Consider the following 26,915-nt stretch of genomic DNA (forward strand, 5'->3'; position numbering starts at 1 on the left):
CTCCTGCTGCAACTTCATGGCCAAAAGGGTTAGTGAGATTCTTGGATGTGTAAATAACAACATAATTAGGAAAAGACAGGTTACTTTCTATCCTGTACTTAGCACTTTTGCACCTGCTATATATAAATATGTAATAAGTAATAAATAACTAAAAGTGGGATAAAGCATCCAGTTCTGGCATACCCAATTCAAGCAAGACATTGATATGCTGGAGAGGGCTTGGAGGACCATGAGAACAGCAAAGAATTGGAACATCTTGAAGTGAAAGCCTCAAGTTCATTCTACTCACTCTGCAATTTACCAAAGGAAAAGAAAATTGAAAAGCCACAAACTGCAGCTAAGTCTATGTGGAAAAGAGAGCTGATAACAGAAGACTCCTTGTTGTAGCAGACAAAACTATAACAAGAGTCAATGACTTTAAGTTAAGGCCAGAGAAGTCTGGGCCTTGAACGCTGGCACACATTTTTGCAGAGGGACAGAAAAAAGGTAAAGAATCTTTTAGGCATCTTGTTAGGTGTTTTGATGCACTCTTCATCCACGGGAATTTTCAAATTCAAGTTCTTTGTGCTATTTTTAAAAGAATGCTTAACCCAAATAAATTTGATACAGTCTTACAACCCAACTTCTCAGCACAAGAACAAGTGATCACAACAATCTTGCCTAGGTTTACCATATGTGAACCAAACTGATACAAGTTAATTATTTTCCTTCAGTTACAGTTCAGTAAAGGATCTGAACCACTAAGGTAAGGTAATAAAACATTCTACTTCCTATAACGTAACCAGGAAGATAGGTAGCTCCTTAATCTAGAACCCAATTTAAGTGCCTAACCATCTGTTGTACAACCAATCATATTATTTAAAGTTGCTACAAGCTGGTAGCTGCTCTCAGACCAGATCTGCCAAGGACATACAACACCTTAAGTTAACAATGCCGGCCAGCCCTCACACACACGCATTGTTTTCCCCTCACTCTGAAGTATCAGCACAGGTCCCAAATACACATTGCAATGAGTTCACACACAGGTTTGCTCCAAATTTAAAAATCTATATTATGGCTACACCCTAGCCTGGTTTTAAATCGGATGGGACATCACAAGACTAAAAGGAATAATACTCTTTAGCAATAGAAAAGTCGGTGACAAATATGTCAGAAGAACAGCTAATGGTAATTCAGATAAAAGAAAGAAAAATAGTCATGCTGATCACTTAGCCACCAAACTACCCAGCTGCAGCACTATTCCAGATTTTGTGTCTATTTTTTGGTTATTCTCATAATGAAAAAAGCCTAAAAAATGGCAAACGATGCTTCTCTTCTGTCTCAGGCAGAGCTAGTACAACTATGGTTTTAAATAAAGCTCAAAATGGAATTTACGCTGTATCTAACTTCCACTTTCTCTGTACAGGAATACCAACTTTCACGCACATACTGAAATAATAGCAACGTTGTTCTGGAGCAGCACTGCAACAGTGGTGTCGGCATTGCAGAATTCAGGCAGTGATCATCTGTCACAGAGGTAAATGCTTTACATTCTTTACATAAAGTACACAGAAATTTTTCCTGTTACTCACAAGTTCAGCAAAATCTTTAAGAAAATTAAACAGAGCTCAGTTTTATTACACAGCATCAATGAATAATATTACAATACCAGACAACACCAACAAAACACCAAGAAAGAAATTCACAGTCAAGCATCAAGACACAAACCACTCTATTTTAAGTCAGCCTTGAATAATACTAATATCCTAAAAGGCTTAATATTAAAGCTATTAGGACGACAAGGACAGCCAAATATATTCTACATACTAATTTTACGTAAGTTAATGACAAGTGACTACTGTTATTTCCCTACATGTAATTCCAGTTTCCTTTTTTCTTGATATTGGCTAAGTTTCATCTATTTGACATTTAAAAAGGAAACACCTTTACAAGAATGAAGGGATTCTTCTTACCTCCCAGATGAAATCCTGTAATTAGGAATTTATTTTAGTAGGAATTAAACCTTTTGGTCTCTCCATAGGCAAGGCTCCTACTAATGTCAACGGGAAAGTTTGCTGCAGTAGTATCTGCCATACTCTACATATTTAGATCTACATACTGTACATATACAATACTATATTTAGTAACACTAAACACAAAAATTTTAGTGTAACATCACAAAGAAAAAACAGGTCACAGAAGTGAAAATCTGCTGTGCTCAAGAAAGTTTGGGATTTCTCACTTGTTTTCTCCTACATCAGTTACTAAAAACAACAGACTTGCTTAGCAACATGGTATCAGAGTCTAAATAATTAGCGCCCATTTTCAAAGCACTTTCTAGGTATTAGTGTCTATAAACGTATAGACAAACAGCAAACTGACAACAGATCTCTGGGATTTGCAAAGCCATCTCAATTATTTCAATGCCTGCGTTATATACAGCATCTACAAGTATTCAATAATGCTCAAAATTCAGTAGTGACTACAAATAACATCAACAGAACAACATATCTGGAATAGGAAACCAACATTTATTTTGTAATGCCGTAACTTAATTAAGAACATCTAAACAATGTTTTCAACGTTCCTATTCAACTGACCTTCATCTACACAGGTACATTTTCCTTTCTTCCCACAAACCATGTTACTGTTACTTTACGACATTTTTTTAATCACACTTTCTACCTTTTTAAGAAGCTCCGCCTCTGAACCCACTAAAGTGGAAGACCCAGCACTGCACTAACACACATAAGTGACAGTCAAGATCTACAAATAAGTAGTGATTCAAAATGTGTAAAAACCCTCCAAAACCACTGTAATCACTAGGTCAGCCTGGCCTGACTCACCACTTGCCAGCCACACTGTGCCTCTGCCTCCACCATTCCTGAGAAGTCACACTATCCTCACAACTGCTCCGCTACAGCAACAAATGAGTTAAAACACAAAACCTTACTCCTCCCTGCCTCCTCTCAAAGGACAGTGTCCCTTTCTTCCCTCAGCATTCTGAGGACTTGGGTTGTGGGGACAAAGAGTAGCAGGGCAGCGGAGCAATCAGTCCTGACAAGGAGGTGGATGGCAGAGGGAGCAGCGGAGGGGGGCAGCAAGGGAAGGAGAGCATCTCTGCATCCTGTCCAGCTCGTTCTGCACCACAGGAAAAAGTCCACAAGGGACAAGCTTCGACCTCCCCCCAGAAACTGGCTGGAACAATTAAGGATTAGAAAATTACTAGAGTAAGATTAATAATTTACAGACCACTTACAAAGGCCTTCTTTGTCAGGACTCCATTCACGAAATGTCTACATACATGAGTAGTCTTAGCAGTGCTGTACAAACAAAATATGGAAGTGCTTCTTCATATGCTCACGAGTGCATTCACCTGAAATGCTGGAAAGGCTGCATGTGCAAGTGTGCTATTAAATTACAACCATAATCATGCCTGCTCACATCATGAGGTGCATGAGCCTATCAAGAGGAAAAAAAAAAAAAAGCCCATTCAAACAAGCACATCCAGCTTGAAAAACAGCAAAATTAGAACATTTCTTTCACAAATGATACCGAGACTGTTTTAAATTAAGTTTAGAGCTAAGGTACTTACTTATTTTAAAAATAAAAATTAACTAATTCGTGTGGGCCACTGAAGTATGCTCTCCCTACCAATAAAAAGGAGAGAAGATGCACATAAGAAATAGGCAGACACTTTCAACCAGTACTTAAAGCAATTTTAATTAGTATTTACTGAAGGAATATGTTCCAAGGTGATAATGTCCCCTTAAAAAAAACAGAAAGAATAAGATAAGTATTTGCTGGACAACATCCTTTCCAACTCATACTACACCATTCTGTTTTCTTCCTCTGTAAAATTCCACTGCAGTACAATTCCATCCACTGACTTGCTCATATCTTATTTTAAAGGGGAAAAAAAGTAATAAAATTAAATTTCTTCCAGCTAAATACTCTAGCAGATATGCACTAAAACTATACCATAATTTAGAATAAATGTTTAAAATCAGTTCAATTTATGCTCACTCAAAGCATTATCATGAACATTAACAGTTACTTTCCTTAACTTTTGTATGAGCCTCACAAAAAACCCTGCATCATAAAAAGGGCAACAGCAGGTCTGCCAAACCAACTTTGTATTTTAAAGTTGTTTTTGATAAGAAAAACTATGCTTTGTACGTGTGGAGGAGAAAAAATAAGAGAGTGCTCAAGTATGTGTTTGTAGCTTTGATGGAAATGAAACTTTTGCTGGTTCCTAATATGATTTTTATATAAACAAACGAAAAGCTCTAGATACTGAGTCATCTCTGGCTTTTGGCTTGGCTTAAACCAAACGGATTTTACAGTGCTTAGCAGGCATCATTCGCACTTTTCTGGCGCACACGATTACCATTATAGTGTTTATGCATAAACACGCAAACAGAATCAGTCAGAGAACAAAGAATGTGCATGCAGTTATAATAGTCACTTAGCGCTGCATATATTATTCTGAGTCTCTCCCACAGTTTCTTCCCTTTGTTTTTGTTTAAAAAAAAATCTCCATCAACACAGCAAACATCTGCAGCCATCCAAATGGTAGCCTTGGCTCCACAGAACCTAGTAGAAAGACCACAGACTGTACTACTTCATCAGCTGTATCTTGATCTGTGTGAGATTACCTTACTAGTGCCACTGCTGTCTATACTTGGTAAGTGTAGATTTCCCTGAAAACATGATGCCATGTTCAACTGTCCCATTCTTTTGAACTCTCTGTCAATCAACTTGCAAATGACTGCTAAGGAGAGGTGCATTGCGCTGCTCAAATTGAGTGAGAATGCTGCTAAGTGGTTAAAAGGAAAATGGTAGTAGTAAGTGAAGCAGGGTGTATAATATGCCTTTCGAAATGCAGGTGAATTAATTTTTAAGTATTAATTCCTTCTATATAGACTTTCCATTATCAGGTATAAAACTAAAGAAGTGTCTACTTAACTGGGGGAAACACAATATAAACCGTAAGAAAAACCATGAGTATATTCCTTCCTTAGTATCCGTCACTATAAACTCGTAAAGATGCTTTCTTCAATGAGCATTTGCTCACTAGAAGTGATTAATATTTCAGATGTTCTTTCAAAATAAACATGCAGAACCTAATACAGTATTTATGGTATAGAATAATTTTCTAAACCAATAACCAGAAAGGAGCATTAAACCACAGGTGTTGAAAATGGTAAATAGTAAACAAAAGGTACAGTATAGTAGCATGTATCACTTTGTCTTCATGTTTCTTCCTGTCCAATCTGTTTCCAACAGGAACACATTGCTTATTTTCACCCTCCAGAGAAGAATTTGTAAATATGTTGGTCCCTAAGAAGCACAATTAGAAAGAGCACTAGCCTTCCAAGTAAATAAACGTGCATCTATAAAAACTTAGGAGGATTAGAAAAATACTAACTCCACGTGTTATTGGAAGAAAATACTACACAACCTCCTTCAAGAAAGTGTACAATACCATTTGAAGAAAACACAAAGAAAGAAAAAAAGAAATATTCTGTTAAAATTTTGAAAGCGTCACTGGTCAGATGCCCTCAATTACTAGGAATCATTAAATCAAATGTTGAAGTTACGATTCAACAGATATGACAATACCACTTTACATGGCAGTCCCACCAGTAACAGAAGCCAGGCTAGAGAGTCATATACCAGAATGTCATATTTCTAAAAATGCCCTTATAAAGAAGTCTGCAAATTATACAGCTTTTCCTAAGTTTACTGCAGCTGGCAGAGCTGCAACATAACTTGAGATGACCAACCTCCATCCTCCCCTCCAAAAACAAATGTAAAATCCCCTCAACCCCAATCTAGACATTCCATGATGCCTTCAGGGGTACCATGCCGTACTTGGTGGATGCAAGTGAACAAATTCATACAAAATACACTTCAGCACCACAAAACAAGGACAAGTACTAGAAAAACACAAAGAACAGCCCCTAAAACCAAAGAGAACACACTGAAGAATCAATTCAGCAAATGAAAGTCAGAGCAGAAATAAACGCAAGTCCGATGACTAACGTAGGATTCTACACACACACAGAAACAGACAAGCCTTTCCATTTAAGAGCCAAGGAAAAAACTCTTCAGAAGGCTTTTTGGAAAGGCGAGGAATGACAGCATCATATTACATAGCAACCTGCTCTGCCATCAAATCAGGAAGAGTGGCAAAATGAACTCAAAGAGAAAAATCTGAAGACCCACTACGAATCCCTACTGTAGACAGTCACCTAATACAACATATCCTCCTATAACCAATTAAAAAAAAAATATGTTCACACCTTGACAGAACAGGTGTCACACCAATTACACATAACAAAGCTGAACGACTCATTTACAAACAGTCCTTATTTTGCACACTACTATCAACCTAACCACACAAAACACAGAACGAACAAATGCTGAAGTTTTAACGACACCTATGCATTAAGTTACAAGAGCAACTGTAACTAAAATTAATAATTAAAAGCATATCCGTGACTTACTGAAAAATGTTAATTTTTTAATGGATGAGTTTATTTAATACAAGGGGGGAAAGTACTTACTAGTGCTGTACAACCACAATTACTGCTATCATACAGGGAGGTGGTTTGCAGAACTACTCCCATGTGAAAAGACAGACACCCCCTTGAGGCTAGACATACTTTCAAGTCAAATAAGGTTATTTGCTCCTAGCTTAATCTTAACTTTGCTTTGTCTCACAAAAGCATAACTCCTTTAAGCAACTTTCTGTAACGTGTAACAGTGACAACGAAACTGATGAGAAACGGGGATGTTTTCAAATAAAATTACACTACATTCAGCATTTATCAAACCCACTATGTCAAATAACTTCTGAAATTTTAAGGCACTGAAACAATACTAAACTATCTTACATTACTTTTTTTATTATATCTAGCTGGTATAAAAGAACAGCTCTACAAGTTTAACAACATATACATATACACACACAAACATAAGCATTTTCTCATTTTCCTTAGCTTTGTCCTACATGTACCATCCATCTTACTTGAACCATCCATCCTCCAACACGTTAGTTTGCAACAACGGAATTAATGACTGACTTCTATTCAAAATACTCTAAAGACTAACTGAAAGATACAATACCGATGAGCTGCCACCTGTTACATTTTTAAAAGAACGTTAGCCATGAGTGTAGCAAGTTGATATTTTGTTATAAAAACTAAAACATTTCCACCATGCGAAACACCGATCTTTTGTTATCATGGAAGATAGCCATCTTAAAAATCTTGAAGAAACGTGTTACCACGTGAAACCGAAGGCTGTTGTAAGTTTACAGAATTTTCAGTTTCACTTGAGGTGTTCCAAAGTTTAAAGAAAAAAAGAAATCAAAACTACAGCAACGTCAGCATAAAATTTCCACTTTTGTTAATTTGGTTTGCATTATAACATTGACTTCTCATGTTAAATTTAAGACGCCACAAAATCTGCATACTAAAGAGCCCCACCAACATTCAGCTGTTACCTCTGGATGTAAGAAACTAGGAACAGAGGAAATTAAAGTGACTGGCTCCTCAGTGCAGTGGAAAGCAAACTTTTGGTCTGCAGACTTGTGTGGAAAGATTCAAATATGTATAAAACATGCCGGAAAAAAGGGGGAGGGGGGTGGTGGGAAAGAACATGTTCTACACTTTTAAAATTAGCTAATCTCCTGAAGAGCTGGAAAGCGCCAGCGCCGCTTCCCAGAAGTTAACCCTTTGGCTTCCTAGTCTGCATGACAAGAAAATGCCACTTAAAACGGGAGAGGATAAATATTAAAGCCATCATCGGTTACCTTTAAAACTCTTTGCTTCCTCCTCTGAGGCCTTTTGTTTTCAGTTAGAACCTAAAAAAACATCAAATTGCAGAATAAGTTGTGGTCACAAAGGCAGACACCTCCGATTTTATTCTCAAACTGCAATATTTCTGAAATACCCAGCGTGCTTTACATGCGGCACTTGAGAGGGCTGGCGGAGGCCCTACGCGGCCCCGCCGCCGCCACCCCGACACGCGGCGACGCCGGAGACGGCCGAGGGGAGAGGCCCCGCCGCCCCCTGGAGCCGGCCTCGCTGGTGCCCCGCATTCCTCACAGCGGCGCCCACGAGGCGGCCATCTTGCTTCCTGCCGCAGCGGCGCCCTCCTCCAGGCGGCGTCGCGGGCGCGAGCCTCGTGCGGCCCCGCCGCGCGTGCCCCGCCCCCGCCTCCCCGCGCCGCGCCGCGCGCCCGCCCGGCGCGCGCGCCTCCGGCACGAGGACCCGCGGGCCGGCCCCAGCCAATGGGGCGGCTGCGGCCCGCGCGCCCCCCCCGGCCTCCTCCCGCGCTCGCGCCGGCCCTGCCCACACAAAGGGTCCCCTGTGCGGGCGCCGCAGCGGCCGCCCGCAAGAGCCGGCACGGACTCGCCGCGCGGGCGGAGGCGGAGCCCGCGCCGCCGCGCGCCCCCCGGCCCCGCGCGCGCGGGCGGCGGGGCGCGAGGGAGGGCACCCACCGGGGCCGCGGTGGCGGGGTCCGTCGGCTCGCGAGGGCCGCCGCGAGCGGGGTCAGGCGAGGACACGGCCCCCGCGCACCCGCACGCGTGCCCCCATGCGCGCGCCCAGCCGCGCGCCTGCGCAGCACCGGCACGCACGTGTGCGCGCGCCTGTGCCCACGCAGGTGCCCACGCGGGCGGGCACCGGGCGGCGACGCGTCGGGCGGAGGCGGGGGCGCTCCCCCGGCGGGCGGGGGGTCCGCTCGCAGAAGGGACCCGCAGCGGGAGCCACCAGCCCCGCCAGCAGCGCCGCCCGGGGCGGGGGGCCCAGCGCCCGCCGGGCTCACCAGCTGAGGGGCCCGCACGGCCCCTGCCCACCCGCCGCCTGCGATCCGCACGGCCCCGCAGCGGGGCCGGGCTCTGTCTTCGTGCGGCGCCCAGCAGGGTACCTGCTGCAAACCCCTGCCGCTGCCAACGGGCCACCACAAAAGCACAAAGCGCGGTTGGGTTGTTTCCCTGCATCGCCACCTGCTCAGCACGTTCACCCCGACGGAATAAGGGGTGGCGGGCTCACAGCGCTACCGCCACTTCTCCCACCAGGCCCCCATGCACCGCACAGACGCTTGTACCCATGGCCGACAACCCAGTAACACCACACCTAACACACCACTGCTCACCCAGGGAGCGGTTACTGTAACCACGTGCAACCAGAAAGTTGGCCCTGGATTATCCGCTACACACAGGGGGAAAGAAAACAAAACTAAACAAAACAAAACACCAACAAAGTATAAGATCATCTTTTCAGCAGCTGCAGACTGCTATTTAAAAGGGGTTTTTATCTACGGCTAAATTACAAGTGTAAATCCTGTCTGGTTATTGGTGCAAATCAGTTTAGTGCAAATGCTCAGATGCAGACACACAGCTCCGTGCACAGTGTATCAATGCGGTCAGAGAAACCTGTTGCCCAGTGTTGCCTGACATTACCTTGTGTTTAACTTCCTCACCTGCTGCACCACAGTACTGTATCAAATAGGTTTTAGGTTCAGGAAAAATAAGTAGTACTGATTTGTCATGTTTCCCCAAAACACCACATCCACAAGGATCTTTAAACATAATAAAAATGAGAGGTACGTACACTTGGGGATCTGATTTTTCTTTGCAGTTTTGCCTACTTAAGATGCTTTACAATCCAGGAAAAAAATATTAATTTTGTTTGCTTAGAAACCTAAAACCCAGTATCCTGATTTAGTCCCCAGTTTGTTGCATGACTGGACAGCACTTAGGCAGTATTTTCAGATTTCCTTGTTAGCTGGCCAGTGTCCCCTCCTATGAGGATGGGTCCTCATACACAGGGGAAGGAAATGACCTGGATGAGGAGACAGCAGGTACTCTCAGCAAGTTTGCTGATGATGCAAAACTGGGAGGAGCGGCTGATACACCCAAAGGCTGCGCTGCCATCCAGCCAGACCCAGACAGGCTGCAGAGTTGGGCAGAGAGGAACATAATGAAGTTCAGCAAAGGCAAATGTAAGGTCCTGCACCCAGGGAGGAAACGCCCCACGCACCAGTACAGGCCAGGGGGTTGACCTGCTGGAAGGCAGCTCTGCAGAGGACCTGGGAGTCCTGGTGGGCAGCAAGCCGCCCATGAGCCAGCAGTGTGCCCTGGTGGCCAAGAAGGCCAACGGGGTACTGGGGTTCGTGAGGAAGAACGTGGCCAGCAGGTCGAGGGAGGGGATCCTCCCCTCCTACTCTGCCCTGGTTAGGCTGCATCTGGAGTGCTGCGTCCAGTTCTGGCCTCCCCGGTTCAAGAGAGACAGGGCACTACTGGAGGGGGTCCAGCGGAGGGCTACGAAGACGGTGAGGGGACTGGAGCATCCCCCTTAGAGGAAAGGCTGAGAGAGCTGGGCCTGTTCAGCCTGGAGAAGAGCAGACTGAGAAGGGATCTTCTCAAATGTCTACAAATACCTTAAGGCTCCGTGTCAGGAGGATGGGGCTGGGCTCTTTCAGTGGTGCCCAGCGACAGGACAAGGGGCAATGGGCACAAACTGAAAGACAGGAAGTTCCATCTGAGTATGAGGGAAAACTTCAAAACCTGCCTGGATGCGATCCTGTACAACCCGCCCTAGGTGAAGCTGCTTTAGCAGGGGGTTGGACTAGGTGACCTCCATCCAGGGGTCCCTTCCAACCCTGAGCCTTCTGTGATTCTGTGAAAGAAACCTCTTCAAATAAAAATTTCTCTGTAAAAGCTACAAGAACTGGCACAGAAAACAAGAAGCAGTTAGAAGCAACTTTTAAAATGCATCCTCTGAAAATAATGAGACCCCAAACTAATTAATTTCCCTGTAATTTAGGCTACGTTATAGTCCACACCCAGGATTACAGCAAAGTGTGACTTGCAATTATTTTACACACCCACAGAGCACAGGTGTGTACAATAAGAGTAAACTGTACCACTCCAACTCCCTGCCCTGCGTCCACAGTACACAGCTTTACTCATCTTTGCCACACTTTACCAAACTCCTCAAGCCCTTGTGCTATATCCCCTTACAAAACTCCCAAGTATCATATTCAAGAGGAGTGTTTTTATGCGCAGTCATTTTAAAATTTAACTGGCTTAAGTATTTCTGGAGTCTATTGTAAAATAAATACCACAAAGTCTAAATTTCTTGTCTGGCTAGAAAACAAGAATTCCATTTTGCTTTTATTTTTTTGAGATTTCGACACTTGGTTGTGTTCCAAAGCAGAGCAAACCTTTCAAAAATTCAAGAGGAGACAGATGGGATGTGGGAGACCAAAGTTCAAGCCCCTGGTCTGCATCAGGCAAAAAGCTCTAATCAAGCTGTTCTAATAATTCTCTCCCCACTTTGTAAGTTTTAAGCAGAAATTTCATTTGGAACCTTACAAAACTTTCCCCAAAAAATAGCTGCATCGAGACAGATAGTAGCTGTGAAAGCTTCCTGTTAAATCAGCATTTTCCATTCAAGGAACAGCTTACTGGAAAGTTCCCAACCAACTAACTGCAGCATCCTTTTTAAATATGTCTGGGTTTTCGGCAGCATGTTAAAAACCCACAAGCAAGCAGGCCCTTATTGTTATTTAATCTTTCCATGTTACTCAGATTACAGCTATTAAATAAGATGTCTCAAGACACCTTGGTCAACCCCAGTGAACTCAGGCTCAGTGACATGATTTTATTTCCAGTTTGTTGACTCCAGGTCCCACTAAATCTAACATGGTCCATTACCTAATACAAAATAAAGCTCTCCCTGCCCAAGAGGGGTGCCTGCCCAGGTAGGGCCTTGGCAAGCCTTGCAGAAAGCAGCCTTTGGAGATGAGGGCTCCTTTCAGCTGCTGGTTTTGCTGCAGACCTGTACGTTTATGGCCTTTCGGGCAAGAGGCATGTTACGAAACCCTGTAAGTTCACCTCAGTAATGGGAGCTGCTCAGCTTGGCACTCTCCCGGGCCAGGGCTGGGGCAATGGCTACACCCAGGAGAGCACTGACCAGCTGGGAGCCAGATGAGATCCGAATCCGCTTGCCCAGCCAGAGCCCAGCACACCGTGCAGTCAGCTCGAGCGATGACTGCAAGCACCCAGAAGACAGCATTTTTCATCTCAAGTTTGTGCTGCTACATCTGCAACACCTGCCTGTCCAAAACAAGATTCCCTTTTTGAAGGAGAAAATAAAATAAAACATGGACCACCTTCCCTATCTACATGGTGGTATGGAAGCCTACAAAATCCTTGCCCCACACTGCGATGCACCCAGACAGCCTCGACACGTGTGACAATGCAATGGCAGCAAAGCAGACCACTTCTTGGAATGAAATACGCGTTTCGGTAGAAAGTAGCTGCAAAATAGCCTTCAGTAACTGCCACGCTATTTCAGAAAACAGCAGTCTTGGAAACACAAGACTAAAATGTGAAAGCATCACTCTCATGTATGTAAACTTGTCAAACCCTCTTTTCACTGTGAAGCATTTCCACGTTATTAATTCCGAGAGGCACAGTAACCCAATATAAAGCCTTCTTCCCCTGCTTTTCAAAGCTTGCTTACATTTATTTACTGGGCTGCTCTTTCAAAAAATTCGGTAAACAAGAAGTTTTTTCCCTACATATAGTTTAGAGTTTTTCTTTACCAACTGCTAAGCAAGCAGCCACAGTGTGAATCCCTCAGGAAGAGCGGCATCACATATAACAATATTGCTACACACAGGGGCTGTGAAATAGAGCCCACAATGCTTTATCCAGACTTTCATGATGTCACATCCCTGCAAAACCCATTACATTCAGCAAGGTAAAGTATCACTGAAGGTTTATGTGGATGTTATTTTTAAGTGATATTTTTCAAGACCAATATAGTTTTCAAATCTTTATCTGGATTATGTGTGAATTAATGAAAATAACAGTAATGTAACTAATACCAGCTCCAAACATGCAACCGATACTCTCTGAGGGTTGAATGCTTGTGCACACACGGGCATGTGCGTTGGAATATGCACTTCAGTCTACATTCACAGCTTCCACCAGCCAGGCCTTACCCCCTATAACTGTAAATCCACATAAGTTCTTAAGGAAAACCAACACCTCTTTTTTAAACAGCCTCCATGGACTGCCAACCCATACACCGGCTATCCTACAGCTGTTTAATGTACAGAGTTTTGCATTGTTTAGTTAGAATGCGGAGAGATAATTCCCTTTAAGGGAAAACAGCAATGTTTAAACTACGTTTATGCAGAGCATGTCCACCCCCTACACCCGCCTCCCAGTGAATCACCTCCAAAAAATGCTTACATTCCACCAACATAAGAGAGATTTGCAAGACTCTTCTGAACAAGGAATGCACTGAAGACAACCTCATTTCTCTTAACTATTATGTTCGCTTTCTATACCATGGACAGAGACCTACAGTTTTGGGTTTTACCCAGCTGCCTTGTATTTGAAACACATTACTGTCACAGAAGTCCCAGCTGTTGCAGTTCCAGTCCTACCAGTTTGGGAAAACACAATGGGATTCTCTTAAGGAGTGGTACAAGCTTATCTAGAGGAGAGCTGCTGAACAGAGTGATATAGTGCTTCCCATCCCCCAACATCTCCCCCTCTGTATCTCAATGTCTTTAAAGAGCTCCTGTAACATATCTAAATTGTAGAAATACTTCCCTCTTTCATTTTCTCAGAGCACGGTTTCGAGAGATTACAAATGAGCCGAGGCTTGCTTCTAGGAATATCTGAAAAGGCACCAGGTTTCATTCAAATACAATTTCCTAAGAAAATACCTGACATGTTCTTAAATGTCAGGAATACTTCATTTCCTCCATGCAGTACTCTGAAGCTTCATACAAAATTTAATGAGAAATGGAGGCAGCCTCTGGTGCTGCTCTAAATGCATTGTACAAAACTGAACCAGTTTAATAAAATAAAAGCACACCAAAAAAAAAAGCTGTCAAAGAAAAGAATAAAAACAAGGAATCTCCCGTAAAGAAAGCAAAAGGAGCACCCAGAGAGGACAAAGGTGAAGGGGCAAAGCTAATCTGCAAGGAAGAGGTCAGCCTGAGCAACACGAAAAGAAGTATGTTTAGCCTGGAAAACAAAGGTTGACAGAAAAGCTGGAGTGCTTCCTTTCACCAACCCTGCCAAAACCCTTTTTAAAACATAGCTTTTAGATCACTTCCTACCTCAACTCCACCAATTCGCTCCATGAGCTTCTTCAATCCCGCTGACTAAATATACAAAAGGATGTAATGTCACTACTCTTTTGCTGTAAAAAGTCAGGATCCGTCTCTATCACCTTTATTGTTTTATTTTATATATATACATATATATAAAGTCACATTATAGCTGTCCCTGTGTCCCCCACCCTTTTTTTTTTTAGCATTTACAAGCAGTTGAGACACAAAGAGGTTTTTGAATGAACTCTGAGCCAGGCTGTTTAAACCTACTTCCCTAAACATTACAACTTAAAATATACTTCCCCCACAAAGGGAAATATATCATATCCCCTCGCTGCTGCAGCGCTTTTCTTTCTGCTTGTCTACCTTAAAAACAGAACGGACTTCTCTGCAAACCCTGGTAAGCACAGGACAGAGCAGTAAAAACAGGAGGTCTCCCGAGATCTCCGCAGCTGGCGGGAATTTCTACCTGCTGTAAGAACACGCTTTTTTAATGAAACTGCTATTGAGAAAGTTTTTGCAGGTGCATTCTCCCCAGCATGAACCACTCCACTCAGAGTACACACTGGCGCAGAGACTTGAACCTGTTTCCCACATCCCAAGGCAATGTCCCAGTGACTCAACTACCAAGACAGCGTCTCCCCCTCCGTGGCTCAGGTACTATTGGATCATACAAAGCAGAACACTCCCAGCAGGACGTGGCAGCACAGAGGCTAACTGCAGCTCAGAGGTCAGGGAGTTCAGTTGGGATGTGGGAAATCTATGTTCAACTCCCTACTTACCTGATTTAAAGCCTGATCTTGAACTGAAATGTCTCAGAAGGTCACTGCTGTTATCACAGGGGCATACAGACTGTCTTTTCCCCTCCTCTTTGTTCCAAAAGTAATGACCTGGGTTACAAAAGGCTGATGAATCAGAAAAATGAGTAAGAAACACAGAAAAAGAAAGTATGTATGGGGGATGTGGTAAAAGACAAAGGGAGACAGGCAGGAGAAGTGAAATGAGAGAAACAAAAGAATAGACAATTAGAAAGGCAGAGAGATGTGAAAGGGGAAAATGCAGCTACAGTTTGGTCCTGAGGTTTATAAATTTATTTCCACCAAATCTGGCATCACAAGCAAATTACTTTAACTGAATTAAAGAGCAAACAGTCTGCCTTCCTTTGCTTTTTAACCTTAAATATTATGAAATACAGACTCTCCCCCTAATAACTCAGTCTCCTAAAAAAATCCTCATTCCCCCCCTTCCCCACATTCTGCACTTAAGCCTTTCTCATCTCTTTGTGCCCTCAATTCATTCATTGTTTTGGCCAGTATCTGTAACACAGAGTTAAAGCCATACCTACCTCTGATTTTATGCATTTACACACCAGAAACAAGAATAACACCAGCTCACTTTAATCTACACCTCTACAGATGGCAAAAGAAAGTTACTATACAACCTGTTAGCTCCAACAGTAACCCTAAGCTCTCTAAAGCTGTATGTCCCTTTGCAGAACTTCAAGATGTACCGCAAGCCTCAAAAGAGTGCCTTAATTTGCAGCTTCTTTGGCTTACCTCAAAAGGTAACATGATTGGTGGTGGTGGCTTTTTCAGTTCTTCACATTTTCTCTTTTTACATATCCGGTGACTAGTTTTGCGTTTCCTGCAACAGCTGCATTCTTCACAATTTGTTTTCCGCAGACAGGGCTCACAGACTCCACAACGCCTTCGTTTCTTTTTCTCTAGCATAGGGAGCAGAGATGAATATGGAACAGGGTAACCACCAGCTGGATTTTTAAGAGAGGACGACCCTGAGGCCTCAATTGCTTCAGTGCTGTCGCTCACGTTGTCCTGAACCAAATTCAAGCTTACTCTGACACTTCCCAGCTGTGATGAATAATCATTATGCTGCAGTCTTGAGTCAGCTGGCAAATCCGCATTTATGGCTTTTTCTGAGGCAAGAGCAGAGATTTCCATGCTTGAAGGCAACTCTGAAATAAAACCTTCAGAGAATTGTCCAGAGCTTTCACCAGAGATTTTATCAACTGTGCTTTTTTCTAAAACTGAAGATAAAGTGGGGACATAACCTGAATTCAAAATTAATGTCTCTGCATCAATACATTTAACAAGCTGTTCAATGTCCTCCACTTCAATATTGTTTAAAGAGGTATCAGAAACTGGTTCACATACTGTAAATGTGGGGTTTGACTCAGATTCTGAATTCTCTCTTGTACAGCTCAAATCCAAATTTGAGTCAAGTTCTTTGTGAATGGGTACAAAATCCACAACTACCTTCATGTGGGATTCTGCAAGTGAGCTTGCACCTTCAAACCGTAAAAGCGAATTTGATTCAGTGGCAGCTACAGAGCTGGAATTTGAATCACTATCTTTATTCTCAGACTCTAAATCCCAGTCTGCCTTCAAGCAGGACTCTGCAAGTGAGCTTGCATCTTCTAATGAATGTTCTTGTGAGTTAAACTCAGAGGTAACTACAGATGCAGAATTTGAGTCTTGTTCTTCCCTAGGTAGCACCAGGTCCAACTCTGCTTCTATGTGGGATTTGGCAAGTGGGACCGACTCTTCTAACAGTACCATTGAGGTGAGGTCTGAGGTATCGACAGCACCAGAGTCAGGTTCTTCACTGTTAGGCACCAGATCGAAGGGAGTCTCTACAGACACTTTCAAGTTTGATTCAGAGGTGATTATGGAGTCAGAAGGAGAAGACGGAAGCACAAGTGCAGCATCTTCAACAAATACTACAGCTGAACTACCTGTATCGAGATCGCTGGGTATCTGCTCACAGGACAGGTCTTCATGCTTGTATGTCACCTCTGACGTTTCTGTATCATTATCAGTTACCTGACTGCTTGGAATGGAGTTATTTGCTTCAGGTATTTCTACCTCTCCATCTTGACTAGCACATGTGGTAGCAGGCTCTTCACCTGCACTACATGGAGCATCTTCTACAGGCAGAGGCACTAACTCATTTTGTGCTAAATCTTCTTTCAAAACTCTTTCGCCTGCTTCAGCGCTTTTTTCTTCTACTGCTGCCAGGGCTTCTTGTTCATGTTTTTCCTTTGTTTCTAGCCTTTTTTGTACTGCAGCTTTCCTGGGTTTTGCAATTGCTGGAGTTTGGGACAATCTACGGGAGAACGATCGGTTACGGAGAGACATTGTAAAGCCATTGATGTTGAAAGAATCCTGGTTATGAAAGAGGATATTGTCAGCTTTGTCCAAACTCACCCAAGATGCTCCAGACAGGGCTCTGGTTACACTGCTTCTGAGAAGTCTACCTGAAGAGCTCATGATTGGTTTCTTTTCTTGCTGTTTTTTCTTAACATCTTTTTCTTGCACTGGCTTTTTGCCTTTTCCAGAACTAACAGCTTTTGTGGAAGCCTTTGTGGTTTTCTTTCTTACTTGGCTAGATTTCTTTTTGCCCTGGTTAGTTTTCCTTTTACCTAACTCTTCCTTTTTGACTATTCTGGAAGGCCTCGCATGGTGAGCCATGTCTGCGGAGTAGTAGAAATGTTAAGAGGAGAGATGGAAAAAAATCATGAGCTCTTGAGAGAACTTTTCAATAGAAAACCGCATACTCCCATTGCTGGTCTCTGGTGCTACAGCATTAACTCTGAAATAGAAAGAGATAAAAAACAGCTTTAACATAACCCTAATTAATGAAGGGTGCATATACACTAAACCAACCCTTTTTTAATATTTAAAAGTACACAGGTAGAATTAGAAATACTGGTGTTGGACATAACGTTCAATTAACACGAAAGCTTTGAAAATATTAGCATATTGCAAAATGGAACATTTAACACAAACGAAAAAGCAAATGGAGCTCAACAGGAAACATCACGTTTACTGTTTTATGTCAGTTCTAAGAAGTTTGAATTTTCTCAGCCTTATTAACAGTTTATTAACCAGCTCTCCCCTTGAGTAAGAACAGGTAAAGTTTACATCGTTATGTTCAACGATCACTGTAAGGACATTCAGGAAAAAAAAAAACCACAGCTGAGTTTACTTTGTGTGTGTGTACACACTCATACACCATCACCAGGGCATCCTTCATTCTTTTACTGCCCATCAGCTGCCCACCACGTTACAATTCCAGATCAAATGGGAGAGGTAACCAACTCTCTGAAGATGTCTAACTTAGTGTTACTCACAGGGGAGCTGAACCAGGGAAGAATTGCTGTTCCCAATGTCATCTCCCAAGATAAGATACTGGTGCATGGTGTTATATTGCAAGCCTTGATTCCATCCTGCCTAGCGATTTCAAACGTATTATGCAGGCAGTTGTCTCTGCTTCATCATCATGACTACTAATATATTAGCCCTCAACAGAATACCATACATTTGTCCTAAGCTTTTGTCCCCAAATACAACTGCGATGCGGAAGTCCCCAACTCCCCAAATACAATTCAGTCATCTCAGAAGATACAACAGAATCTTCATGCTCCAAATCAATATCCTTCAAGATGGGTTGGGTTTTTTTACATGTAAAGCAATTCTCATCAGTACATAGTTTCTAAGCACATGGTGCTTTTAAGTGAAGGCTTTTAAAGCTTTATTTAGCTGTCTGAATAGATCAGATGAGTAGACAAGGGCAGCCTAAAAATGGGAGCAGGCAGAGCAAGAGGCTCTGTAGCATCAGGCCGAAAGGTGCCCTCCCTTCGTCGTCATTCCTTTAAATTCCTTGAGCTCAAAAATCAAGTCAGCTACAGGCCACCTACACCTCACTAATGGGAAGAGGGAAAGAAAAGGAAGAACAAGAAAAACAGGGATGATGTCTAAAATTCTGACCCCTACAGAAAGTTAAAAAAAAAAAGGGGGGGGGGGGGGAGGGGAAGAGAGAATCCTAGATTCCAAAGAAGGTAGAAAAGGGAAGAAGGGTGCTACCAGGCTCCTGACACCACCACTCCTTCCTATGACCTCAACCCCACCTTGAAGCCAGCAAGGTGATCTTATGGAGGCTACACTTGCCCACAGCCTGGTCTGAGCTCTGCAGATGGTGGGGAGAGCTACACTAGTGTTGCCCAATCTACTTAACACCCCAGAAACGTTTAATGGTACTACACTGGCCAGGTTTGACTGGCACAGGGCATGTGAAGGGCAGGCTCCACAAGCAGAACAGACCCCGCAGAACAGACCCCCAGACCACAAAAAATATCTACAGCAGAAGGGATGCAGAAAGCTTAAAACTATCTGCAGCAAACAGCACTGCACTCCTCCAAGATAAGCTCGTTAGCCTGCCGAGGGGATGGTCCAGCACAGCCAACATGCACCACCTCTCTGTGGGACCACCAGCTCCTGCTGCTCCCCAAACCAGCACGCTGGCAGCGAGCTTGTTTCTGACTGCCTCAGCAGCCTGCCCAGTGGCCACAGTACCTACCAAGGCTAAGAGTAACTCCCCAAACTCTTTTTGAATAGCTTATTTAAAGCTTTTTGAAGCCTAGGTCTTGTTTATTCAGCAGTAGTAAGCTGATTGATCCTGTGTACTACAACATATAAACCAAGTATCTTACCTAAAGATAAGATTATTCTGTATCACATCTTTATATTACATATCAGGTGAACGTTATTACTGGGACAGCAGTTTTTCCACACACTCAAATACCATTTTAGAGTCAGCGCTGCTGTACAAGACAAGGCTAAACACACTTCTAAGGTCAGATCAGAAAACAACATATAAATAATACATTATATTATTTATATGTTAATAATATACATTTACATGTCATAATACAATAGTATAATATATAATTAATATGTTATGTGTTAATAATATATGCCAATGTAATAGATAACAAAATAACACCCAAACATGCAATAAACAAGCTAACTGCATCCCTCCTCCATCACAGCAAAACATCCAACCTGGAGAGACTAAGCAGACACGTGCAGTTGTTTATCATTGCGCATAATGCTTCAAAGGCCACAGAAAAGGAGACCTGAAGAGCTCCTGCAGAAATGCACTATACATAAAGCTGGGTCAGACACTGAAACAGCAAAATAAATACAAAGCTGAAAGGAAGGTAATCCGAGTCCATTCCTCCCCCTACCCTTCTCTGGAGACACACGGGGGAAGGGGGACATGGCCATTACTAGTCACTCCATGAATCAAAGAGGACCTCGGCATCACGTCAGCAGGTCCATGAAATAGTTGTTGGCAGCCTGCAAAAAGCTTCCCCAGTTTCTTGTGGTTTTGACAGAGACTGGGCTCCTCATTCCAAAGGATAGCCTGGAGGGCTGCAAAACCAGTTGGAAGCAAGCAGCAGATCTGTAGCCATTAGCGGCCGGGCTACATAACAGTGGCAGGAGAGGAAATGTGAGCTACTTGCAGAGGCTATAGCCAGGAAAGCAAGGAGGAAAGCAAGCAAACAAGGAGAGCCAGGCAGCATGGGAATGTGTGAATCAGGAGGGGGACTGAAGAGATAAAAGTTTTTTTCTCTTTATCAGCCCTGAAACAGAAGCAGAATGTCAAGAGGGTACGGGAGATCTGGAGTGGAAACAGAAACTGGATTTTTGAAGATAACTGTATATAATGCTTCGCTCCTATTATTTCTCTACATAAGCAGTTGCCACTGCTGTTGTAGAAGTTTGGGAAGTGTGATCATCAAAATTATCAATTAGAAACTTCACTTATAACAATTTTGTATTTTTTTTAAATCATCATTATAATTACATGATAATACGACTGTACCTGCATTTGGAAATTGCAACATGGTTGTTTCAGAACTGAAGAGACAAGACCATCCTGTTTTGGTTTTTGTGTTTTTTTTTTTCTTTTAACACAGAAAAACATACCTGTCTAGCAAGAATGTAGGAAAGCATCAAAGCCAGTGTTGCTTCTTTTCAGGGCCAAAATTAGAGGCTATAAGCATGGAGTGGTTGAAGACTTCCCTTTTTCTTGGAAAGCACAAAATGCTGATATTTGTAGGAAACTGGCATTTAAATGCTGCAGTAAAGAAGATGGCAAAGGCTGCTAGTATTTGTATTGCTCAGAGATGACAATATGGGGCACAAGAACAGCAACAGTTTTATACATGTTTCAATTTGCCACTGGAGTGAATTTAGGTTTTCCAGAAAAGATCCAGAAAAGACCCCCTGAAGGAAAAAAAAAAAAATCTTTCTTTTTTCCCCTCCAGTTAATACTAGACTTCAGTTACATTTGTCTGGGACTTTGAACACCTGACCCTCAAGGTGACTGCAAGCTCTTGGGAGAAATGCCAATCAGCAAGAAATCTTTGCTTCCCTTAAAGAAAGCCCACAGTCTTTATGAATACTAGTCCACCACAACAACCTTAACCACTAGGTAAAAACTGTCTAATGCTTTTTAAATAAAGTGTCTAATAAAACTAAATTACATTGTTATTTCTTTGTTTACCCTTCCACATTTAGGACCAAAATACTAGGTAGCTACAAGTTTAATACTAAAGTCTTGTTTTCTGTAACATTAGGAAACATTTTACCTTCCCTTTTCCATTTAAAACACTGGACATGACTGTTGATGCCTGCAGCAGCTGCAAATTGCCTCACATCATTTCTTAAGGACAACGAATTACTATCATATTGGTCACATTTCATAGCAAGAAATCAATTATATTTCCAAAATATCTATGTTGACTTAGCAGGATTATCAAACATAAACCTCATGGGGCAATATAACAACTTGGCAGTTCTCCACCATCCTGGACAGAAACAAACTTACTTCGGTGCTCTCTTCTGAAAGCCAAATCAGGCGGGACCTACCATACCCTCCCTGAGAGCAGAGGACAGGCATCTCTATGAAGTAACACAGGTAATATGCGCAGGAGGGTTTGCAGGGAACTTCCCCAGATAATAACAGTGCATCCCGAAGCTGTCTGTTACTTGAGCTGACTTATCTCTTCTAATTCATGTGCAAAGCTGAAAGCTGGTTTTAAGGTCAGTTGCTTAAGTTTTGCTCATTCACAGTAATAAATCTGGACCAATCCCACCGACTGCTATAATCCTCAACAAATACTGCTAAAAAGCTAATCAAGGGCTAAACCTTTTAGTCCCATCTTGGTCAAAATTCCAAATAATTATAATGAGAATTTTGCCTACAAAGTAATTGGGGAATTTAACCCTATACTGCTGGAAGGCTTCCAGAAAAAAAAGAAAGAAAATCCAGTCCAAAACACTCTCCCTGCTTTTCTTATTTACTTTCCCCGTACACAAAAGGATAAAAAAAAATAAAGCAAGTTTTCTTTATAGAGGTAATGTCCATCAAGATTCTGACCCATAACTTGATTCTTGTTGGAAGATGGGGGGAGAAAGAGAGATTAACTCAAAATGGTGGCAGCTTTATTATGGCATCATGAAAGACAGCAAGTGACCCCTGAACAAACACAGGTGCATGGGGAAAAATAATGACCCAGCTACGACTAGTTGAGCTTGGTTTCACTATGTCAGATGCACTAATTAAATAAATTTTGTTCAGTGTTTAGGTATCTTTTTAAAAGTCACTTGAGATTGGTCTGACAGGGAAACAAGACCTGGAAGCTTTCATAAAAGCCACTTAATAATGCACAGGTCCCAAGCAATCAGGCCCACAATCTGACTTCGAAGTTGTCACTCAAGCTCATATCTACAACTCTGAATTGAAAAGCATCTCATCTTCCAGCAGCAGATGCTCTACAGGAAGACACAAGAGACACCCAAGATGACAGACACCGGAAAATCTGACCCTCATGTTAGACGCAAAAGCTTTTTTCAGTCTTTTCAGGATTATGACATATCAACTGCCTATTCTTCCCAGCTGCACCGATGTCAACCTGCTTTTAAAACCCGCCTAATTCCCTGTATCTACTGATAACTCTGCACAATACTTTGTATATGAAAAGAAGGGAAATGGGTTAGGAGGAGGGAATTAGCTTTAATTTTCCCTTTCCCCCCCTTCTTCAGTTCCATTTAGTTTTGGTTAAGAAATAAAAATGAAACTTCTCATCTGCCTTCTCAGTACTGCGAGTGACTTCATACAGAGTCTTGTAAAGAGGCCTCCCCAAGTTCCCTGTGCAGAGGCACCCCCAAAGTCCCCCCCCACTGACTGTCCCCAAGATGTCTCTTCCCGCAGTCCTGTTTCGCATAATGTTTCTATACTCTGACACGTCATTCAAGAACACTTGTTTTCCGTTTTACTACGTGTAATTTCTCTGCTTTGCTTTACAGGATTATGCCACTCTTAAGGCAACGAGGCATGCCTTAGCCACATATATTAAACTTTGAGTTAAGTCAACCCTTTCCAGTAGCATAACTGCAAATCTGGGACAGGCACTGCAGGATGCCACCTCAGTTTCACACAGACAAAGGCACACACTCAAAGCATAATCCTTTTCCCACTGACATCAGTGACACAAGATGATGTTGAGCAGACCAAGCACCAAGGCTTTCCTCCTGAATTTTTGTCCTTGCTGGACCCGGAAGGCCACCTCCGTGCTTGGATTGTAAGTCTGGATAAGGCAGGGCTGCCACCGCATCCTACTTCTCTCCAGTACATGGGAAGCTGAAGACTGCTGTGAAATACATCCTCTCAGTGAATTCAGCAAGAGATGTCAATGTTTAACATTTTGCAATGTCATGACTTCATGCACCTTGGAGCCTGCACAGCGAGTGAAACGGATTTTAAAAAATAGCACCAAAAAAAAAAAAAAAGCCCTCCTGGGTTAGGAAAAGCTCTATTATATTAGAACGATTTAAAAAAAAAAAAAAAAAAGAAAAAAGAAAAAAGAAAAAGTGTGGCAAGGAACCACACATGCTTAAACCACAAAACCGGATTAAGCCTCAAACAACTGGCACCAAAAATCCATTGTGAAGACTCACACCGCATGTGCAAGTATCCTCCCCCCCAGCCCAGGCAGGAACATGGGCTTGCTTTAAGCTCTGTTCAATGTAGCCAAACACTGACCTTAACAGAGGGAATGCTAAAAAGTAAAAATATACCAAGTAATTTCTAAGGGTTCTCCAAATGAAGGCCCATTCCACCAGAACACTCCAGGTACTTTTGAATACAAAAAAGCACAAGCAAAACAAACAAAACCCGTCAGCTAATCATATGCCTCTAATTCTACATTTATGCTGCTTCAAACACTGCATTTCTTTTTTATAACATTTGACTGCATTCTTCAGGGGTTTTGCCTTAAAAGAAAAAAACACTAACTGAATCACCTTATCTCAAACTCAATTAAAAGAAGGGGGAGGTGGAGGGAAGAACCTTCAGGCAAAGATTAAGCCTGGAAAATTTCAGCCTGAAAGGTGTTTTGAAATGTAAGTAACTGAAAACAGAAAGCAGGATGGAAATGCTTAGGCCAGCTTTAACAACCCTGGGTAGCACGCCAGCCAGCCCTAATAAAACACTATCAGTGGAGATTTTGAATTACTACACAGTGAAGACTTAGGTTTTACAGAAACCCTAGGTATTAGAAAGTTCCTCAGTACACCCCCCTTTGAATTCACCCCCAATTACCTGCTTTGTGCCACCCAGCCTGTCCTTGTCTCCCCCAGCACAACCAACCCCTCTTGTCCAGAAGGACTGAACATCATCCCAAGAGCAACCACCACCCATCCTTGTGCTGCCAGGAAACCGGTTCTGAAAAGCATCAGCCAACCTTCTCCCCTACAGTCAGGGCTGACCAGGCTACCCGCCCAGTTTTGCCCAGACCAAATATAAATGTGAAGTTCTCTGGATTCAATCTCTACTCCTAATTCGTGTTGACTGGCATTAATGAAAACAAGGTGATTATGGCTCAGTATAGCCTTCTGCTTCTCCACCAGAGTACCTTAAAAACAGTATCGAGAACAGCTGCGAAGAGCTACTATTTGGAAGATTATTTTTTTATTATTATTATTTCCACAGGTTTCCCCACTTGCTTTAAAATTTAAAGAGGCACCTTTGCCCTAGAAGTCTGCTCGGTCACATTTAGATACATAAGGCTGCAGTACATCTCTGCCCAGTTTTGCCATTCCGTATTAACACCTCCAAAAAGAGCTCTCTGGCCAGAGCCACGCTGGTGCAGCCCCCTGCCCCGGAAAGGGTGCGTGCACAGCCATCGGGGTGCTCCTGACCCGCTCTAGACGCCTACTTGCATGTTCCCCTCTCCTCCTTAAAGAAGTAGCATCCCACCACGCCGGGCTGCTGCTGCACAGGCCAAAACACAAGTGATGCGGACTACGTTGCTCTTTAAATATCTTTGGGGTGCAGCAGGCCGGGCCGGGCACACGACGGGCGCGACTCCTTTGCCTACCGCTGCGCCTGGGCCCTTTGCGAACCCAGCCTGCGGACCCAGCACGGCGCGCCGCTCGCCCTCCGGCACCAGCAGCCATGCCTCGGTAAGGTTAACCCGTCCTGCCTCCCGGCAGGCCGCCTGCTCCTTTCTCCTTACCCATCCCATTCGGTGAACCGCATCCTTCTCCCCTGGCTCCATCTCGAGCACGGCAGGGACCATCCCCGCCAACACCAAACCTCCAGCTGCGAGCAGACCACCGCCGCCTCTCCCCAGCTCCCAGACCAGCTGGGTAGGAGCTCAGCGCCCCGGGAGCACCTCGGGGGCTGCCGCCCCGCCGGGCTCCGGCTCCGTCAGTGCAGGCAGGCGGACCCCGGGGGGGAAGGGAAGGGGCAGGCAGGGCCCGCCTAGGGGAGAGGCAGCGGCTCCTCGTGGCCCGGCCCCGCCGCTGGCCGTGCCCCCCCAACCCCAGAAGCCCTCCCCGGGGCTGCAGACAATGGGGCCGGCCGCAGCGGGAGCGCTGGGGACCCGCGGCGCCCATCCGGACGCGCCCGGCTTCTGCCGCGGCGAAAGCAGTAAGCGGCCCTCGGGGGTGCGCCCCCCGGCCCCGCACGCCACCGGCACTCCGGAGGATGATGTTGCCGCCCGGCCCTCGCTCGCCTGGGCTTTTTTCGGGGGAGGGCAGCTGCGGGGTTGTTCCGGCTGCCCGGGAGCCCCTGCTGCCGGGCAGGGTCCCTTTTAATTGTTCCCTGCCCTCCGCGGAGGCTGCAGGCAGTTTCTCTCGCCTGGCGGGTTTTTCCAGGCAGGCTCTGGCTGCTGCAGCGCAAACACGCTCCAGCACAGCCAGGGAGACCGGACTTTTTTGCTCTTTCGGCCAACAAACTACGTTTTGCATATGAATAACCCCCAGCCTGCCCGCCTGCCTCCCTCCCCGCCTCGGAACGGCTCCGAGCCCGGCCGCGGAGGTACCCCTGCCCCCCCAGCTCAACTTTGCACCGAGCCAAGCAGCTAAGCGGGAGGGGAAGGAGGGAAAAATAGGGAGAGGGGGGAAAGGGAGGGGGTCCGAAAGCAGGGGTCTCCGTCCCTCCCCCCCTCCCCCAGCAGCCCGGGACCCGTCCCACACACGTACCAGAGCTGCGGCGCGGCCAGCCCGCAGCTCCAGCTCACAGGAAGGGGCGATGCTGGCATGGCTTGTCGCCCCGCACTCGGAGGGGGCGAGGCGCGGTTCACGGCCCGGGCCCCCACGGGCGGGCGGCTCCCATGGCGCGACGAGCCCAGGCGCGGGAGAGGGAGCCCCGGGCCGCGAAACGTGCTCTCGGCGGCGGCGGCGCGCGTCGCCCCTGGCCGGACCCTCCGGGAGGGAGCGGGGAGGGGGCGGCTCGGCGGGGCGCTCGCCGCACCGAGCCCTCCCGGCAGGCGGCAAAACGCGCCCTGGATCCCCGCGGCTGGAGCGGGATTCGCCGCGGCCCCCACCCCACCTCCGCGCTGCGGGGCGAGCCGGCAGCGGCGGCACTGGGGCTGGCCCGGCACGGCCCCCGGGGACAGCCAGGGT

At 44.6% G+C, this 26,915-nt stretch overlaps 1 protein-coding gene across 4 annotated transcripts in view; it reads right to left on the bottom strand.

Annotated features, from left to right (window-relative positions):
• Window positions 1-26,915, bottom strand: part of TET1 (tet methylcytosine dioxygenase 1) — an 80,541-nt gene extending 53,626 nt beyond the window's left edge. The window contains exons 1-3 of one of the 4 annotated variants that reach the window (XM_056350677.1): window positions 26,493-26,909; window positions 15,693-17,745; window positions 7,802-7,852 (exon numbers count right to left, since the gene is read on the bottom strand). In XM_056350677.1, the coding sequence (XP_056206652.1) occupies window positions 7,802-7,852; window positions 15,693-17,624 (1,983 nt within the window). In that variant the 5' untranslated portion in view covers window positions 17,625-17,745; window positions 26,493-26,909. Of the gene's footprint in view, window positions 1-7,801; window positions 7,853-15,692; window positions 17,746-25,522; window positions 25,737-26,492 lie in introns of those variants that run through there. The other 3 variants (XM_056350678.1, XM_056350681.1, XM_056350680.1) reach the window with 3 other exon arrangements.

Source organism: Falco biarmicus, chromosome 9 (genome assembly GCF_023638135.1).
Source record: "Falco biarmicus isolate bFalBia1 chromosome 9, bFalBia1.pri, whole genome shotgun sequence".
NCBI lineage: Eukaryota > Metazoa > Chordata > Aves > Falconiformes > Falconidae > Falco > Falco biarmicus.